General features: G+C 35.1%; 1 protein-coding gene across 1 annotated transcript in view; it reads left to right on the top strand.

The window, feature by feature from the left end:
- The window catches only part of CALS10 (callose synthase 10), a 118,941-nt gene extending 100,396 nt beyond the window's left edge, over positions 1-18,545 (top strand). The window contains exons 36-51 of the mRNA XM_010664751.3: positions 725-844; positions 2,524-2,639; positions 2,729-2,812; positions 3,933-4,045; positions 4,848-4,900; positions 4,981-5,157; positions 5,270-5,317; positions 13,150-13,308; positions 13,565-13,678; positions 13,772-13,860; positions 14,017-14,175; positions 14,372-14,474; positions 15,004-15,123; positions 17,143-17,193; positions 17,316-17,498; positions 18,026-18,545. Coding sequence (XP_010663053.1) covers positions 725-844; positions 2,524-2,639; positions 2,729-2,812; positions 3,933-4,045; positions 4,848-4,900; positions 4,981-5,157; positions 5,270-5,317; positions 13,150-13,308; positions 13,565-13,678; positions 13,772-13,860; positions 14,017-14,175; positions 14,372-14,474; positions 15,004-15,123; positions 17,143-17,193; positions 17,316-17,498; positions 18,026-18,262 — 1,926 coding nt within the window. The 3' untranslated portion in view covers positions 18,263-18,545. The remainder of the gene's footprint in view (positions 1-724; positions 845-2,523; positions 2,640-2,728; positions 2,813-3,932; positions 4,046-4,847; positions 4,901-4,980; positions 5,158-5,269; positions 5,318-13,149; positions 13,309-13,564; positions 13,679-13,771; positions 13,861-14,016; positions 14,176-14,371; positions 14,475-15,003; positions 15,124-17,142; positions 17,194-17,315; positions 17,499-18,025) is intronic.
- Positions 18,546-19,702: the final 1,157 nt, after the last annotated feature.

The following is a 19,702-nucleotide window of genomic DNA, read 5'->3' as shown; positions in this document are numbered from 1 at the left end:
AAATATAAATCCAAATCTCAATACTGATTTCTTGTGAGGTCTGTAGGGATTTCCTTCATCATGTTTGACTTTTGAAGTTTGAACCATTCAAGGCATTGCTTGAATTTTTTTTATTTTTTTTTTTGTGCAAATGTTTTTATATTTCAAGGTATATCAATGTAAATATTATATAAGTTTTGTACTTTGTTCACTTTCAATAAGAATTGAACAACTATACAAATTTAGTTCTATGTCTCATTGCATGATTGCATCCTTACATGCATCTAGAATTGAGGCCTAGTTATGGTTAGGGAATGGTCAATTATTATCTCAGTTGACTAAATACCCCAAAACTTTTCCTTTTTTGGTCCCTTTTTCTCAAGTCAATGGGTAATTGTAGTCACCAATTGGCTTTTATTCTGGGAGTTTAAGTACGGAGGTAATGTAGTTTCTAGCCATTCAAACTATTCAATGCCGATAATTTTATAAAATTTTTGTTTGTAGATGTATGTATTCCATTTAAAGATTAATGTTTGTACTTTGTTAACAAAAATGTTAGCAATGAAGTTTCTTCTAATTCATATTAGCTCCATGCATTTTATCATTTGCTAGTTTAATCGTCTTTCTCTTGCATATGTTTTTTCCTTCCCTGTTGCTGCTATAATGAGTTGGGGACTGCACCTCTCTAATATTAGTGTTATGGTGCTGGATGTGATCTTTATCTGTATTTTATCTGTACATGTAGGAAGTATATTCCATCAAACTTCCTGGAGATCCAAAGCTTGGAGAAGGTAAGCCTGAAAACCAAAATCATGCTATAATCTTCACACGTGGGGAAGCTATTCAAACTATTGATATGAATCAGGTGAGTCTTTGCACATTGTTTTCTTTCCAAGTATCTTGTGTGATTTCGGTTTAGTTTCATAAACTGTTGCTATAAAAACCTGGTTTTCAGTAGATTATCAAAACTTGGTTTGCAGTAGTTTCATATTTGGAAACTATTATAAAAACCTGTTTAGTTTCAGCCTGGTATTGTTAAATATTTGTGCCTGGGTTGAAGTTACAAAATTGGTTGTTAATATCATTGATGATTTCTTGTTCCAATGGGTGATGAAACAATATGCTTCAAACTTATTGTTTGATATAATATTGGAGATGTTCTTGAAATATTGAGCGGTTAGATATGCTGACATGATGTGCATAGAGAGAGTGATACATGTCTGGAGCACTCATGGTAGGGCAGATCTTTCCTTGTTGCAAAAAGTTGCAATATTTCTGCAATAAGGAGGAAATCTGTTCACTTAGCCTTTTATTTTTTGTCGTCTTTTTTTATATTTGTTTTTTTATGACACTTATAAAACTAAAATTCCTAATATAATTGATATGGGATTGATATATTTCCAGCATTATAAAATTTTCTCTCATAGCAAGATGTGAATGGGTTAAGGATGGTTGGAAAAGAAGAAAGAGCTCCTTAGCAATTACACAAGTGTTCCTAGTAATCACATCTATGGTATCCCAAGCAGTTACAATTCTGAGGAAGGCAATTACAGATTCAAAAGAACTTTTGTAGCATCTGAAAGCTGTTGCATAAATTTGAAAGTCTATGCATGCACTATAGAGGCCTAGAGCTTCTTTTCTGAATAAGAATAAGATTGTTTTTCCTAATAGGAATTGGACTCCGTTTCCTAATCTCTTTAAGATGCTAAAACACAAAGAAATTTGACCCCCCAAAAAAACTACTAAAACCAATCCTAATAGGATAATATAAAAAATTAAAAACAAATAAAAATAAAGATAAAACTCCAAATAAAACCAGTGGCTGCTAGTCTAATTAATGCCAACAATATTGAAATTAACAAACTACCCTTGATGAAATATTCTTTTTTCTTCTTTCATAAGTCTTCTAAGGATGCTTTTCACCATCAATAATCTTCTTATTAATGACAAATGGTGGAAATAATGATAATATTATTAGTTGAAGAAATATATAATTGTTTTAATATTGCCCAAAAATTCCACATTCTCTATGATATTTTAAAATATTACATGTTAATGTCATTTTCTAGAAACCCCTGGTAATATAGTTAATAGGATGGAGGACGTTATTCTAGCAACATCTGGTGAGAGTATTGGCATCAACCATCGAGACTGTATCTTATGCATATTTTAGAAAATGCACAAATGATAAACAAATGGATAATCCTGCAATTGCATTGTTTGTTTGGATGTTTGTTCATGTTCATGCACATGTGTTTATGTTGTGTGGGTGTTCATCTAATATATGGTTCGCTTGTAAAATCTTCATCTAGTATAACAAAATGTTGGGTGGATGTTTAAGGAGATATGCACATATCTGAGGCTGGTTTTTGTTTGCTTTTTCCTTGTGTGGATCCATTAATAGATGCTTTTGATATATACCTTATTTTCTTTTCTGTTTACTCCCATTATTTTATTTTTTATTATTTGTTGAGTGGTTTTTTGTAGACATATTGGCTTCTATATCTGTTCTATAAATCAATGTGGTTTTTTTGTATTCTCTAGGATAACTACCTGGAGGAGGCAATGAAAATGAGAAATCTTCTTGAGGAATTTCGAGGGAATCATGGTCTTCGACCTCCAACTATTCTTGGTGTTAGAGAGCATGTTTTCACCGGAAGGTTGGTCTTTGTTTTCTTGCCAACATGGATTTGGTTTTGTTGCTCTGATAATCTCTCTTAACAATTATGTAATGGATATTTATATGCAGTGTCTCATCTTTAGCCTGGTTTATGTCAAATCAAGAAACTAGCTTTGTGACCTTGGGCCAACGAGTTTTGGCTAGTCCTCTCAAGTGAGTAGTTGATTTCTTGTTCTCATCTTATATGTGCCTTAAGATCTAGGTCACAAGTATTTGCATTGAAAATGCCTCATGCTTAACTGATTATTGCTAGGTTAAAATTTTGAATTCATGTTATGGATTTGGTCCTAGAATGAGATGTTCTTCAGAGTGTAGAAGTAGAGAGGTTTTTTTTTTTCATGTTCCACAGGTGCTCAAGAGGCTTAAGAACTTCCAAACAAAAGTAATAGAGGTGGAGGCTTCTCTTTTGACCATCATATCGTTTTCCTGAATTGCTGATCAAGGCCTCCAACCCAAAGAAATCCCTAGATGACTGGAGATCATCCTCAGCTTATGGTCTATCTCCATGACACTCATCTATTCTGTGATGTACAGGATGGAAATGTTGCAAACTCACCCCTGCTCCCCCTTCCTCCCCACAGCCACCCTCCCCCTTCCAGTCAAATTAGAAACTTAGCCTTAATATTTAGACCTTACCTGGCTAGCTTCAAGGGAGACAATATGATCCCAGAATAAGAGGCCATCCATAGTCATCTGACCGAGGGTCTGTGTTGGATTGTGTTATATTGCCAGTTTTTAATAGCCCCTTCTATGGTAAATTTGTTTGAATGGTCTGTGAAATTACAATCAGTTCAATTATTTGTTATTATATGATTTTATGTTATAATTATTATATTAGCTATCAAAAAAGAATGTTATAGCCATTATATTAAGATCAGTACCACATTCATTTTGGTTGGGTACATTTAGGGTACATTTTATGCTCCTTTATGTACATGTTTTTGGAGTGGGTCAGGGTACATTTAGAGTCTAGTTCTTTGTCCCTATTTGACTTCATAGATTGGTTGGGCTGTGAGTGAAGTGAGGGTGTTGTTTCCTGTCTTTCCCCCTTTTTTTGGCCTTGTATACATCATGTATACTTTAGGTGCTTTTTTTGGCGCTTTTAATATAATTGCTTTACTCATCAAAAAAAAATTATATATATATATATATATATATATTTTGGTTGGAGAAATTTTCTTTTCTCTCTTTTTTTTTTTTTCTTTTGGTTTTTGTTTAAAAGATGTTCTGCAGATAGGACTGATGAATCACATGTCTTAAAACAACCTTGCAGAGTTCGTATGCACTACGGGCATCCTGATGTGTTCGACCGAATTTTTCATATATCTCGAGGTGGCATCAGTAAAGCATCACGTGTAATTAATATTAGTGAAGATATATATGCAGGTAAGCATGAAGGATAGAACTATTTGTCCTATTGTAGTAGCTCATTTAATGGAATTTACCATTATTTGCTCTGTTAGATTTTGTGAGTTTTTTATTTCATGCATGGAGGGTATGGAAGTTCTTAGAAGATCAGCATTTTATTTATGGACTAGCAACTAATAACTAACACCTCTGATAAAAATTGAGTGGGACATCAGTTGTGGTTCTGTTTTCAATTGTGTGATAAAAATTGACAAGAACGTTAACAGCTCTGTTCGCATTCCTAAAGCATGTCTATGATGTAAATGTTAAATTTTCATCTTTTATGATTTAGTTAAAATTGGTCTTATCTTATGTTCCTTGTCTTTATATTTGTCTGTACTAGGGTTTCTATTTTTCTTGTTTATCCTGAAATTCTCTCAAGTATTTTCATTATGTGCACCAAATTGCTTTAAAATCTATAATCAGTGTGGCATAGATGCTTCCTGGATTTTCCAGAGACTGAGTAAAAATTATTAGAACATTCATCATGTATTACCTGTTACAAACTTATAAAAACATCTAAACTAGGCTATTGCCAGGGTACCTAGGTTAGCATTGTGGCTCCCAGCAAGGCCATCATCAAATTGCCTGCTCTTAGTGATACAAAGAATAAATGAGACGCTAGGCCTAAATTGTAAATTTCTCCTAACATATTTGTCACTTGGCTTTTAAGATGCCTATCAAAAAATATCTGGCTTTTAAGTTGCTTAATTTGAATAATAAGTGTATTATTTGTGGTACTTTATTAACATGTACCAAAAAATATATATATTTGCTGCAGGGTTCAATTCCACACTGAGGCAGGGTAATATTACACACCATGAGTACATTCAGGTCTGATATACCAAGACATCTGTTACTTTTAAAGTACATATTTTCTTATCAGTGTCTTGACAGATTCCTTCTTAATGCAGGTTGGAAAGGGTAGAGATGTTGGGTTAAACCAGATTGCCCTATTTGAAGGAAAAGTGGCTGGTGGAAATGGAGAACAAGTATTAAGCAGGGACATCTACAGGCTTGGACAACTTTTTGATTTCTTTAGAATGCTTTCTTTCTTCTTTACTACCGTTGGATACTATGTCTGCACAATGGTATGTTTACTTTCTTTAACTTGTTCTTCTTTCTGTATTATTTGAATTATTTTTATGTCATTGAGATCGCTATTCTGCAAAATTATCTGATGAGAATTTTTGTTTGACACAGATGACAGTTATTACGGTATATATTTTCTTATATGGAAGAGTTTACCTGGTAATTTAACTTAAATATACCTTCTTATTTTACTTCTAAGTTAGTCTCTAACTGCACAGTATCCAGGCAAATACAACTTAATTTGTTTCTATGACAAGTAGCGAAGCATTGCATCAGTATCACCTGTAGCAGTACACTAAATTTTTTTTTTTGCTCAATTTTGAAATTTCTTTAGCTTTCTTTTCTTGCATTTAGTCTTCAGTTTTGCATGCTTGTTTAGGAGGCCCCAGAAACATGATGTTTTTACGACTATACAAGTTTCTTGGCTTAGTTGGATTTTCTTTTTCAAAAAAAGAACACAAATTAATACATTTCTGCAACCAAATTAGGGGGTTAAAAAAAATAAAGGATTGAAGAATGGATGGCATACAGAATGGGCAAAGAAGTTTCATGTAGTTTTCAGGGTTGGAGTGATGGCTAAAGAAATGGAGCAAGGCATCAAGTGGGGAAGTGCTTTGGATGACTTTGAAATGTAAGTGGTTCAGTTTTTTAATTGGAGATGACATATTAAAAGGTGTTTGTTTCAAGTGAACAGGAGATATGGGAGGGTGTTTATGGAAAATGGGTGAAACAGTAAAATATGCTCCCTTGGTTGCCCATGCACTTATTGTGCAAAGATTTCTTTAAAGCACCAAGGTATCTATGGAGGCTTTGTGGCCTTTGATGAAGTGTTGATGAAAACAAAGAGTCTTTAGTGATGTGAATTCTAGTGTTTGGTTTTTGGTGGTAGGCACTAGCAAAGGTGGTGCAGAAAACAGTGAGTGCCATGAAACTAGGGTTTTACACTTGAGGAGCTGGTGAAGGAGATGCATTAAAGAAGCCAGGATTTGGATTGGAGGATCTTTGTAGTCATCGACAATGAAGGTAGGTGGAGAGATAGAAGTGAGGAAATTATAATCAATTGTTAACCAAGATTCAAGGGGGAGCAGAGTTGTAGCACTGGTTTGGAGTAAAAGGGTATGGGAGTGTCACCATGGATTAATGAAGCTCCAAGTTATGTCTAGGAAAGTGCAGGATCTGAATAATGAGCCATAGAGGGGTAATTCATTAAATTTACACTGAGCATGGAGGTGGTAATGCTTTCAGGAAACTGAAACGAAATTGATGCACACTGAAGGAGTAACGAGTATTGGGATTCACAATACTGTTAAGACCGGTAGTTCTTAGGAACATATAGGACAATGGGTTTGGAAATATAGGGTGGTGAAAAAATTGGTGTGGAAGCGCAACTGTTCTTGGTTTCATGCTGCTTTAGGAATCTGGAAGATGGTCTTATGCGAATTTTTCCAAGGTTGCATGACCAGTGGATTGGAAAAGGGTGGATTATATATATATATATATATCAGAAACAAGAGATGTGTTAATCATGGATAAAGAGTTCATGAGAGAATGAGGAATCCTCCACTTAAATACACACAATTGATCAAAACATGATTGAACTCCTCCACTATGCAAGGAGATCTATACAAAATGTGATGACCGCATAAGAATGTACAAAGATATCATCTTCTCAAACCAAGGTGTGGTGAAAAAGTAATTCTCTCTTGATAATAAAAAACTGAACATGATCAATTTATACACTAGGAATGCACCTAAGGAAGATTCATTTCTGTCTCTATTCCATTAACTTAGGGGTTTCCTAATAGTTAGGAGTCATCTAAACTAATAGAGAAAAATTAGGAACTGTACAAGGATACAAGTTGTACAAAAATATCTAAAGAATAAAATAATTAATTTAAACTAAATCTGCAAGGTTGACAATCCCCCCTCAAACTAGTGAATAGAAGTTTTACATTTCCAATTCATCAAAAAAAGAAGTTTTCCATTTCCAACTTGCTTGTGATATCTTGGACACTCAAAGTAGACAGTTCTTTGGTTAGAACATCTGTCAACTGATCATTAGACGATATGTGTAGTGTATGAATCATCCCATTGTCCAGTTCTTTTATAAAATGTCGATCCACTTCAATGTGTTTTGTGCGGTCATGTTGCACCAGGTTGTGTGCAATATTGATGGCTGATTTGTTGTCACAATAGATCTTCATAGGTCCTTCCCACTTGATTTTAAGATTGTCAAGTATTATTTTTTAGCCACAAAAGTTCACAAACTCCATGTGTCACTGCTCTAAACCCAACCTTAGTGCTTGATCTTGCCACCATGTTCTGCATCTTACTTCTCCATGTCACAAGATTACCCTTAAGGAAGTGCAGTAGCTCAACATGGATCTTCTATCGACCTTAGAACCTGCATAGTCCACATCTGTATAGGATTCCAGGCTAAGTTTGTTATTCTTCTTGAACAAGATCCCTTTTCCTGGTGTTGCCTTAAGATAACATAGAATTCTGTGCACTGCTAGTAGGTGTCTTCCTTCAAGATCATGCATAAACTGAATGACAATACTTATAGTAAAGGCTATCTCTGGCCTGGTGTGAGACAAGTAAATAGGTCTTCGAACCATCCTCTAACATCTTCCTCTATATACAGCATTGTCATCTTCTTGATGTGCTTGCTGCCTTGCAACCAAGTGTTCCTGTTTCTTTCAAAAGGTCCATCACATACTTATGTTGAGAGATTTTGATACGCCTTCTTTGCAATGTGCCACTTCAATTCCCAAGAAATACTTCATTTTTCCAAGCTTTTTAATTTCAAATTGTATGGCTAGACATTTTCTGAGTGAATCTCTCTCAGCCTTGTCATTCCTGTTTACAATGATATCATCAACGTAAACTAATAATGTTGTGACTCCCCCTAAAGATGAATGCTTAATAAAGAGAGTATGCTGTAGTTGTCTCTGTTTGTAGCCTATTGCTAGCATGGCTTTTGTAAATCTTTTGAACCATGCTCTTGGAGACTGTTTCAGTCCAGAGAGCTTTTTTCAACTTGCAAACTTTGTTATCTCCAAAATTTTCACGAAAACCTAGTGGAGGTTCCATGTAAACCTCCTCTTTTAAGTCTCCATGCAAGAGAATTTTTAACATCAAACTGTTGTAAATACCAAATAGAATTAGCAACCAAAGATAATAGGACATGTGTGGTATTCATTTTTGCTGCTAGAGCAAAAGTCCCTTGATAATTTATTCCATGTCTAAGTTTACCCTTTTGCAACAAGCCTGACCTTGTATCTTTCCAAGGAACCATCCACTTTGTATTTCAAGGTAAACACCCATTTACAACCCACTCATTTCTTTCCACTAGTTAAATTAATAATTTCCCAAGTCTATTCTTCTCTAACACACTCATTTCCTCTCTCATAGCTCATACCTAGTTCTTATCCCTAAGTGCCTCACCTGTTGTTTGTGAAATGTTGATGGAGTTTATGGAGGTGAGAAAGGCTTTGTGTTGGGAAAAAAATCTGTGGAAAGACAAAGTGTGAAATTGGGTGTTCAATTCATTTATGTGTACCTTTTCTGATTGCAATGGGCAAATCTAGATCAGGAAACTCATATAAATCAGCCTTTTTTCCCTATAGAGTAATGAGAAAATTTGGATTCAGTGCCTGGTTTGGATTTTTGAACTTGTATAGGTTTGGAAAAGGATGTTCTTCTTCTAGAAGAGACCTGTAATGGCTTTGTAGGATTCAGACTAGGTTGTTGTCTTTCCAACTCTGTTTCAGGTGCTAAATCAGGTTCGGTTTCAAGGGCGAGTGGAGGCTTGGTTTTTATGTCATTAGTGTCTTTTTCTGGTTCTATTTGATTAATTTCTGGAGGAGCAGGTTTGTTTGAGGTAGATGGGAAAGATTCGGACCTGGAAAAAAATACCAAAGTCGATAAAAAATTTCTTATCTTCCCTAGACACTCTCCCCTTGAAGATAAGGACTCGAGCTCTGAAGAATGACTCTTTTTCCATCAATGTAACATCCATGGAGATGAAGGTTTTTCTTGTAGTTGGATGATAACACTTATAACCTTTTTTGGTTGTTGAATATCCTACAAAAACACACTTTAGAGCTCTCAGATCAAGTTTTCCCCTGTTATGAGTATGAATATGTACAAACGAGACACAACCAAGCACTTTACGTGGTAACATTGTTTTTCTCTCAGCCACTCCATTTTGGTGGGGTTTATCTACACATGAAGGCTCATAAATCACTCCTATTTGAAAGAAAGGTGTAAGAGTTGGATTGGAATAGTCTCGTGCATTGTCCAAATTCACCCTTTCAATGGAAACCCCAAATTGTGTATTTATCATTTTGTAACAAAATGGGGAAAATATTGCTCACCTCAAATTTTTCTTTCATGAAATACAACCAAGTTACTCTCTCATGCAATCATTGATAAAAGACAAACCATTTTTTCCTAGAAACATTAGGAATTTTGGAAGGACACCATATACTAGTATGAATCAAAGAAAAAGGTTTAGAAGACCTTGTATTGCTTAATGGAAAAGAAATATGGTGGTATTTGGCAAACTCACAACTATCACAATGAAAATCATTAACATTGATATTTCTAATAAGAGAAGGAAACATGTTTTTGAGTACATCAAAAGATGGATGTCCAAGGTGCAAGTGGTGGAGTCAAATTTCGGTTTTATTGGAAGGAAAAATTTCAGATAAGTAGGACAGAGATAATTGGTTGTCATTGTCCTCTTTGCCATTCAAAGCTTCAAGATAGTAGAGCTCATTTCTTTACCTAGCAAGTCCAATCGTCCTCCTTGTATCTTGATCCTGAAGAATACAATGTGTGGAAAAGAAGTTACTTTGCAGTTTAAATCTTTGGATATTTGATCGATGGACACAAGGTTGTAGATAATTTTGGGACATGTAACACATTCTTCAAGCCAAAAACACTTCATAAGTGAAGAATTTCTGAATTCCTTTATTGATAATATTCGGTACACACCATACACATATATATACACAAATGACTGAATAAGAAAATATCAATCTAGCTTGATTCTCTCCTAAAATTAGGAAACTGAATCCTAAGGAAATATCCTAAATGATCTCTCCTTTTTTATTCCTAAAATACTTTCCTAAATTAAAATCCTAACTTTGAATGCCAAATTTCAACAATAAGATTATAGTATCCTGTGACTGAATGTGTAACATGTTTAGTCGATGAAATCTTGGTCTTGGTTTCATAACATAAATTAAAGCTGCATCTCTCATCTTAAAGTAGGTTTGGCAGATGGCTTCCCAGATTTCCCAAGTGGTTGTGAGAAAAACATGCTAGTTGCCCTGATTTCAAGTTGCATTGAGTTCCAAAGCCACAACATAATCATCGAGTCTTCTTCAACCCATGCATTAAATTTCAGACCTTCAGGGCTTGACCAATTCTAATCAAATGACTCAGCTTTCCTCGTCCTTTCAGAAATGTTCTCACTACCTCCAACCATTGTAGGTAATTCATTCCATTCAATCAGTAGGAGGGATTAATATTTTGAAGTTCTCTAGTTGATTGGTTCATAAGCCACTTAGTAACAGATTTAGAGGGGTTGGATGTATTTTTAGAGATGTTAGACATTGTTTAAGGGGAAAAAAACTCCGGAAAGGATTTGGATCAAGATTTGGCTATGGAGCCAAGAAAGATCAAACCAAATTAAGGGCTAAAAAAAAGAAAAAAAATAACTGATTAGTAAATTTCCTAGAGAGTGTGAGATTTGATACCATGTGGTGAAAAAATAATTCTCTCTTGATAATAAAAAAATTGTACATGATCAATTTATACAAGAGGAGTGTGCCTAAATGAGGAAGTTTGGCTGCTGTCCCTATCCCATGAAATTGGGGATTTCCTACTAGTTAGGAGTCATCTAAACTAAGGGAGAAAAATTAGGAACTATACAAGGATATAGGTTGTACAAAAATATCTAGAGAATAAAATAATTAATTTAAACTAAATCTACAAGATTTCTAACATAGGTAAGCTCCTCTCATTGCTGATCCAACCATTTTGGTTTACACACCAAATGACATTGAGAGGAATGCCTTTAAAAGCATTGGGTGCAGAAGGCCCAAAAAGAGGAATGGAAGTGAAGTAGATCCCATAACATCTCAAGCATCCTTCTCTTGTCCTCAAAGATCCTAACATTTCTCTCTCAAAAGGAGATTTTGGATGGAATGAAATGCGCTTTTGGCTGTGTCTGAGGATCCTTGGTATGTAGTAAGGTTTCAATGTGTTATGTTTCCCTTTTGAGAGACTTCAACTAGAACATAATCCCATTGGCCATGAGAAGGTTTTTCAGATTTTCTAGAAATTTTTTATTTGATTGACTTGCTACTTGAATGAGGATTCACAGGGATCAAAATTCAGAAAAGGAGGTCTATGTCTGTTATTGATGAGTTCTGGCTTCAGTAGAGTTTTAGAACAATACTCAATCTTTCCATTGCATTTTTTAAGAGATTTGTGCTAGGTCATGTCCTGATTGGCTAAACATGGGAGGTCTGAGGAGAAGATAATGCTCCCTCAGATTTGAAAGTATGTGGTTAGAGAAGAGGAAGACTGAGAGAGAGGGTAAGGTCTATGGTTCTCTAAGCTTTAGACTAACAAAGAAAATGAAAGTGCTAAAAAAGGGGTTTGAAATAAATAGATGAGGAAATGTTTTGAGACATTGCAGTCAGGGAGGTTAAGTCTTTGAAAAAACCAAAGAGTGGAATATGAAGGGGAGGGATAGGGGTCAACAAAAAATGAGGAAGGATGAGGATGAGGAATATCATAGCATGGTGGAGATGAAAGAAATCAATTGGAGACGAAATTGAGTCCTGATGAAAGGAGCAAAAAGCAATTTTTTTCCATCAGGTAGCACATGCTTGTTAGAGATGAATGTAGCCAGAATATTAAATATTGATGGAGTGTGGTCTTTGAGGACTTGTACACTTGTTTCTGCTGCTTGGAGGTCCAGGTTTGGGTGGGTGGTGTTTAGTTTGGTTGGTTGAGACGATAGTGCATGTCTTGAGAGTGTTTGATGAAGGGGTGGCAGAGGCCCTAAAAACTAAAGTTTACAGAATTTGATGAGCAAGTTCTATTATTCGTCATAGAAGTGAATAATTTGGCTAGAATGATCACTGCTCATAGATACTCATGTTTCAGCTTTCTATAAAAGATTGTTTGCATTATATCACATCCGGTCACTGCTTAATAGAGTACTTTGTTTTAGGGTTTTTTGAAATTTTTTATAAGTCTGGTTGCATTGCATTTAAGAGGTCTCAGAGGTTCTCAAGAGTGGGGTTGTCTCATTCCCATAGTTTTAAAAGACGTGTGCGCTTAAAGGGCGTCTAGGCCCAAGGCACAACCACTCTTGAAGCACCTCGCTTTCCAAAGCATGGGCCTTGCTGGAGAGGCGCACCTCATCTACTTTATTTTTCCTTTTTAGATACTTTTCCTTTTTTAATCATATTTTATAAAATTGATATGCATCCTGGGTCATCTTTCACTTTGCTTAGATGTGCGCCTTGTGTTGGCCCAAGCTGTAGAAGACTTTTTGCCTTAGGTGCACCCTTTCACCTTTGAAAACTATGGTTATTCCAAGCTGCTTGGGGTTTTGTAGTAACATCATATTCTGTGGTTAGCTGATGGCTCAACCTTGACCCTTATAAAATGTCACCCATATGAAGGAGGATTTTAGAGCTTTGAACATTACAATTGTGTTTTAATCCCTTGTTCTGAGCTTGCACCATGATTTGTATTCCCCCCAATTCTTGTACCTTAGGAAGAAAATGGGTACTAAAACATGTGTTCCTGGGACCCGATACAGCATTACTTTCTATAAAGCTTGGTTATTTAGTAAGATATCAACAACACTGAGTTGTCTTTTTCTTTTGTCAAATATTCTATAAAGAACCATTTCTTCTTAAGATGTTGACCTTTTGCCAATATGCTGCCAAAATATTCAGGCTTTCTCTGGGCTTGATGAGGGAATTGAAAGGTTTGCTAAATTGACTGGTAACACGGCACTAAGTGCAGCTCTAAATGCTCAGTTCCTGGTCCAGATTGGAGTTTTTACTGCTGTGCCAATGGTAGTGGGTTTTATACTTGAATCGGGACTGCTGAAGGTTAGCCCATCTAATTCATCTTTAATCTTTTATTTACCTTTGTACCAGAAGCATAAGATTACATACTATGGCTTAACCTCCTACCGTATTTGCAATGTGTAGGGTTTTTAGTGCTTCAGCCATATATTTCTGTTATATGTGTTCTAGCCATCTTATACTTTCTGCTTTAAGTGTTATCAGACTGAACATTTCTGTCTTATCCTAATTCTTAAATTTTTACCATTGTATCATTTTAATTTTACCTAAATATTTGCAGGCTGTTTTCAGTTTTATCACAATGCAGCTTCAGTTATGTTCCGTCTTCTTCACATTCTCATTAGGAACTAGAACTCATTATTTTGGACGTACTATCCTCCATGGCGGTGCTAAAGTATGCATTCCTTTTTTATCTTGTGAGAAGTTTGTATTTTTATTTGTTTTGGCATTATATAATTCCATTTACATTGTAAATTGTCATCAACAGTACAGAGCAACTGGTAGAGGCTTTGTTGTTCGTCACATCAAGTTTGCCGAAAATTACAGGCTGTACTCAAGAAGTCATTTTGTTAAGGCGTGAGTGATTTTTGGTGCTAAAGACAAATTCTGTATTTATATATATGTTTATTTGGGTACATGGGGTTTGGGGTTTGGGGTTTGGGGTTTGGTTGTTATTTCATTTAGAAGATCTAAGTATTTGCTTTAAAACTTGGGTGCTTAATTTTTTCACAGGCTTGAAGTGGCTCTGCTCCTAATAGTATACATCGCATATGGGCACACAGGAGGAGGCTCTGTGTCTTTTATTCTGTTAACTCTTAGCAGTTGGTTCCTTGTCATATCATGGCTCTTTGCTCCTTATATTTTTAATCCCTCAGGTTTTGAGTGGCAAAAGTAAGTGCTGCTGTATATTATTAACTTTCTGTAGCTTTCTTCTTTTAATTGTCCATTCTGAGTATTATTCATTTGTTTTATTAGTGTAGCTCGCTTTGGCTTTTCTTTTTGTGTTCTGAATATTACTAAACTCTGCTTCTCTTAAAAGCACTGATCAGCCCTCATGAATCTTACAATCTTACCATGCAATAAACAGGACTGTGGAGGACTTCGATGATTGGACCAGTTGGCTCCTATATAAAGGTGGAGTTGGGGTGAAGGGAGACCATAGCTGGGAATCTTGGTGGGAGGAAGAACAGGTTTATAATTATGGCTTAACCCTGTTCTTGCATTCTTTTGCAAGTCATGGATCTTTTTCTGCATCACTTCTTTGAGAAGACATTTTAATATTTCATAAGTTGATTAACTTTTCTATTGCAGCAAAAGTAATTCCACTTATTTTTTCCTCTGAAACTTATATTCAACAACATCATGCTTTCTCCTTCTGCAGATCATAGATATCAACCCATTTTTATGTCACAGTTGAAAATGTTTTTCCAATTTGCAGTGGAGATAAAGGAGTTGAATTTTACCCTGAATTCTTTTTGCAAGCTTGTCTTTTTCTTTTCCCACTGTTTTGAAATCCAGAGTATTTCCAACCCAGCTAGGAAATTTTAGAAGCAATGTTCTATTATGTGCATGCTAGCTATTTATGAAAGTTTAGCCCATTTTGCTATCAAATGATCTTAGCAAAAAGCTTTCTATCATGTTTCCATGTGTTCTCCATTTCTTTTGTTTTTCCTGATTTTCCTTTTTGTAGCAAGTTACATTACTCTTCTCTTTTTGCAGGCGCATATCCAAACGCTAAGAGGCCGTATATTGGAAACAATTTTAAGCTTAAGGTTTATTATATTTCAATATGGCATTGTATACAAACTCCATCTCACACAAAAAGATACCTCACTTGCGGTGCGCATTTTTTTCTCTATCTCACTCTTTTAGTTCATGTTAGACAACCAATTTTCCTTAAAGCTTAAGTTTGTTTCATGCTATTGAACACTTTCCCTCACATGTGGTCCTATACCCACACGTAGTGAGACACATAGGCCTATCGGCAAACAACCATAGTCAACCTCTTTCAAGCCTACATGTCGACTCAATTAATGTGCGGTAAGGCTCGAACATATGACCTCCTGTCACAGGAGGCTCTGATCACATGTTAAACAACCAATTTTCCTAGAAGCTTAAGCTTTTAGGATTTTGGTCAACAATGTTTATCATGCTTTTTTACAGTTTACAAAAGCTCCATATGGTATTCTGAACTAGAATTTTTAAACTGAATACAATCCCTTGTCTAGAAGGTAGTGCTGGTCTTACTAAGGCAGGCACAGATTATTGTGTAGCCGCTGCAGCTTCCTAAGCATTTGATTAGGAAGTTCAATTCGGTACCACTGTTTTGCTTCTGCCACTAAATATAGTGAAGACCGAAGACCCACCCATATATAGCTGAAGCAAGAAATATAATCCACCAAGTACCTCCTTCATGATTATGGAATAATGTTCCAATTGTCTAGTAATATTTATGATTATAATCTACATTCCTTGTTTATCATCTCCAGTACTTGATATATATTCATAAAATATTACCTCTTTTAAAGTTGGGGTTTGATGTCTGTTCATCTGCAGTGCTATCAATCAACAATTTAGGGAACATAGAGAAGTCTGATGTATGATACTCAAAGTCCTAAAGGAACTAAATTACAGAAGTGTGTTTTTCATTGCCTAGGCATGTATTAGCATAGGATCTGCAGTTACATAGTTTCAAAAGCCTGCATGAATACAGGCTATAGTGTTTCTGGCCCCTGTATTTTATTCGACCCAAAAACAGAAGGGAAAAAAAAGGGTGGATGGGCATGGGCATGGGATATATATGCAATTCATTATTACTGCAGAATCTGATACTATTATGCATCAGTAAGAAATTTGGTCAAAGCAATGAAGAAAACACATTTCATTAAGTAAATGGTATTTATTTTGCCTACCAAAAATAAATAAATAAATGGTTTTTATATAGTGTTGCCCTTGAGGCCTGGTTCAAGTGGTATGTGGTTGGAGGGGTTTTGGGAGATTCTAGGTTCAAGTCCCAATGTGGACCCAAAAAGAAATGTTTATCTATCAAAAACAAGGGGGGGAAGATTGTAGTAGATTTTCTCCTTTGCAATTAGCAACAATTATTTAGCTTTGCTATATTTTGGTGGGGAGATTGGTTTTCCTCTTTTTGGTGCCTCTTACAAAACTGTGTACATAGGGTGCAGCTCCTTTTTGAAAATTATAAAACTGAGATATATATATATTAAAAAAGAAAAAAAAAAGTACCATCTGAGAATTCAGTCATGATTTCATGAAATTTTGGAGTATCAATATTTTATAGTAAGTAAATAAGAAAAAGCTAACCAGTTCAACTGTGAGACATTCTAAATATTCAATCAACAACCATCAGAAAGAATCTTAGTTGGCCACAAACAGTTCTAACAAAGGATGAATTAGACCGATATTTAAGTTGGTAATGACTTATATTATTCTAATATTTTTCTATAAAATCCCGGTAAAATCATATTGGGCCAAGAGAGAGAGATGGGTAGGGTAGCTGTTGGCACTCATGTTTTCTTTTATTAAATGGAGAACCTGGTCTCAAACACTAAGGGACTTGTTAGACAAGAGCATCCTCCAGAGACCTTAGTACCAGAGTACGCTTAAGATGCAATGCCACTTTGTATCCAATACTTTCATAAATTAGTGGTGGAGCTAAACATTGCAGTCCTGCTACTATTGATATAATTGGTCCATGTATATTTATATTTGCTACTGACAGTGACTATGTAATTCAGATACTTGCATAGGATAGGATAATGGCTATAAATCAAGTTACATGCTTTGATTAATAGGCCTTGTTTGTACTTGATTTTGACTATTACTTCTGCGGTTCAGATTTATGGGTTCTCCTGGGTTGTGCTGGTTGGCATTGTCATGATATTCAAGGTTTGTATAAGTTTTTGCTGAGCATTTTTTTTCTCATTTCTTTCAACTTTCTGCATGAAATATATGGTTGCTTTTTTGTTGTGTAAACTCATCTTTGTGTTTAATCTTGTATGAACTTGCAGTTATTCAGCTTTAGCCCAAAAAAATCCAGCAACATCCAGCTAGTGATGCGATTTTCACAGGGAGTTTTTTCCTTAGGACTTGTTGCAGCTCTTTGCCTTGTTGTTGCCTTCACCGATCTGTCAATTGTAGACCTGTTTGCTAGCATCCTTGCATTTATTCCTACTGGATGGATGATTCTATCTGTAAGTAGATCAAAAAGCTTCCTGCATTATTTTCTGCATGAAGTTGCAAGTGGTAGGATTTTTGTGAGAAAATTTTGATCTGTAGATTGGAAACTTCTCTCAAGGTAGACATAAGAATAACAAATACTTGTTTGAGAGAGAGAAATGTAGAGAAAACATTCTTACTCATCTCATGCCATGAATACACAGTGGCAGGAGCAGCTGAATCGTTCATTCATTGATCTCTCCCATGAATGCTAATTCTAGTGCCTGATTATCTATTGCCATCTAGTCATATACCCTTCCAAATTCCAAAAAGTAATGGAAACACAAATATTACTAGAGGATCACATTTGTGTAAAACTTACTGCCATTGTCTTTGAGATTTGTTGCCATAATAATCTGTATTTTCAGATGACCTTTTCCTTTTTCTTTCATTGAACTTTGTGGGTGAAATTTAGCTGTGTTGGTATTAAATTTCTAGCTGTATTTGTTTTGAATGTTGATTTCTGACATCCTATAAACCATTTCTGATTCTGCTTACACAGTTAGCGATCACATGGAAAAGGGTGGTAAGGAGCCTAGGCTTATGGGATTCAGTCCGGGAGTTTGCTAGAATGTATGATGCTGGGATGGGTATGATCATTTTTGCCCCAATAGCAGTGCTATCATGGTTCCCATTTATTTCCACCTTCCAGTCTCGTCTTCTCTTTAACCAAGCATTCAGCCGTGGACTGGAGATCTCCATCATCCTTGCAGGAAACAAAGCTAATGTCCAGGCCTGATAGTTTCCTTCCAATTTCCCAGGTTGTGATTGTAAATTTTGAGCTGAAAATTTTATTGTATCATATTCCCCCATATTTAGATTGCTACATATATACATATATATGGTTGGAGGAAAAATTTGGCAGAGATGAACACATTTTTGCATTGATTTCTCTGTGACGATCAGAGTGTCCAACTTATTAAAAAATACAGGGTGTTGGCTGAAAACCAACAGCGAGAGCTGCTTGTGGGGTACTGCAATATGCATTATTTGAAATATTTTAGCCAACAAGCTTATGATTAGCCCTTGTTACATACATAATTATGAGGTGGTTGTAATTATTATTATAATAGATTTACCTAGGCACCAGAGATTACACCATGAAATACAGGGTGTGTGCGTTTTATTTTATTTTATTTTATTTTATTTTATATTTTTTTTTTTTTCAATTTTTCAAATTGGGTTTGAATAAGTCTCCTTTTGAGCCACCCAAGAAGATTTCTTTGGGTGAAAAAAAATTGCCAGAAAAAAAAAAAAAAAAAAAAAAGGAGAGGAGAAAATGGAAAAGATGGAGCAGGAGAAAAAAAGAGTAGAATCAAAATGGTGCTCCTCCCACAAAAGACCTAAGAGTAGTCCATTTTGAGTCAAGATGTTATTTAAGGATGAGCAAGCTGAGAATATTAAACATGAAAGCATATTAGTGTATGTACTTGAAAAGTGAAAAGAATGTATGGAATTATGTTGTTTGATCTTGAACCAGTTCCTGTGAGAGCTTTACACTTCCATTTGCTGGGTTTTGGAAGCAATCTTGCTAGCTGGTTATTAATTTGAATGTACAGAACATATAGCTAATTAACATTGCTAATATTGAATTTTGAGATACAAAAATAGTATTTTGGCGCATCACAAAGATTGATAAGTCAACAAAAAAAAAAAAAAAAAAAAAAAACCTCCTATAGCCCAAGATTTCGATGAATGTCTAATCTACTCTACATGATGTAAGAAACCTGCAATAAGACCTAGAATTTACTAAATTGATAGCAATTTTTAAAAGTGTTTTTAATATTTTTAATATTTAAAATTTTTATTTTAAAGTATTTAAAAAAAAATATAAACATTTTCTAAAATTATCATCAAACGATAAAAGTTGTTTTCTATACACTTTAAAACTTGACATAAATTTATTTTAAAAGAAGTGATAGTTTCAAAACAAATGATTTTAGAAATATTTGCTTTCAATCATAAAAACAAACTAGTGTAGATCATGAGACAAAAAGGGTGACATAATTGAAAGAAATATCATTTATGCTTATTTCGGCTTTCCAAAAGCCTAGGATTAATTTACCAAAATCTTTGCCAAAGAATTTCTTGAAACAATTTTTATATTTTAGAGAGCAGCAAGAGAAGGGAAGCAGAGGAGGAGCTCGCCAGTTTTGTCCAGGTATGATTACAGCATGCT

This window comes from Vitis vinifera, chromosome 17, assembly GCF_030704535.1.
Source record: "Vitis vinifera cultivar Pinot Noir 40024 chromosome 17, ASM3070453v1".
Lineage (NCBI taxonomy): Eukaryota > Viridiplantae > Streptophyta > Magnoliopsida > Vitales > Vitaceae > Vitis > Vitis vinifera.
Note: the sequence above shows the minus strand (reverse complement) of the source record. Positions and strands in the feature narration are given on the sequence as shown.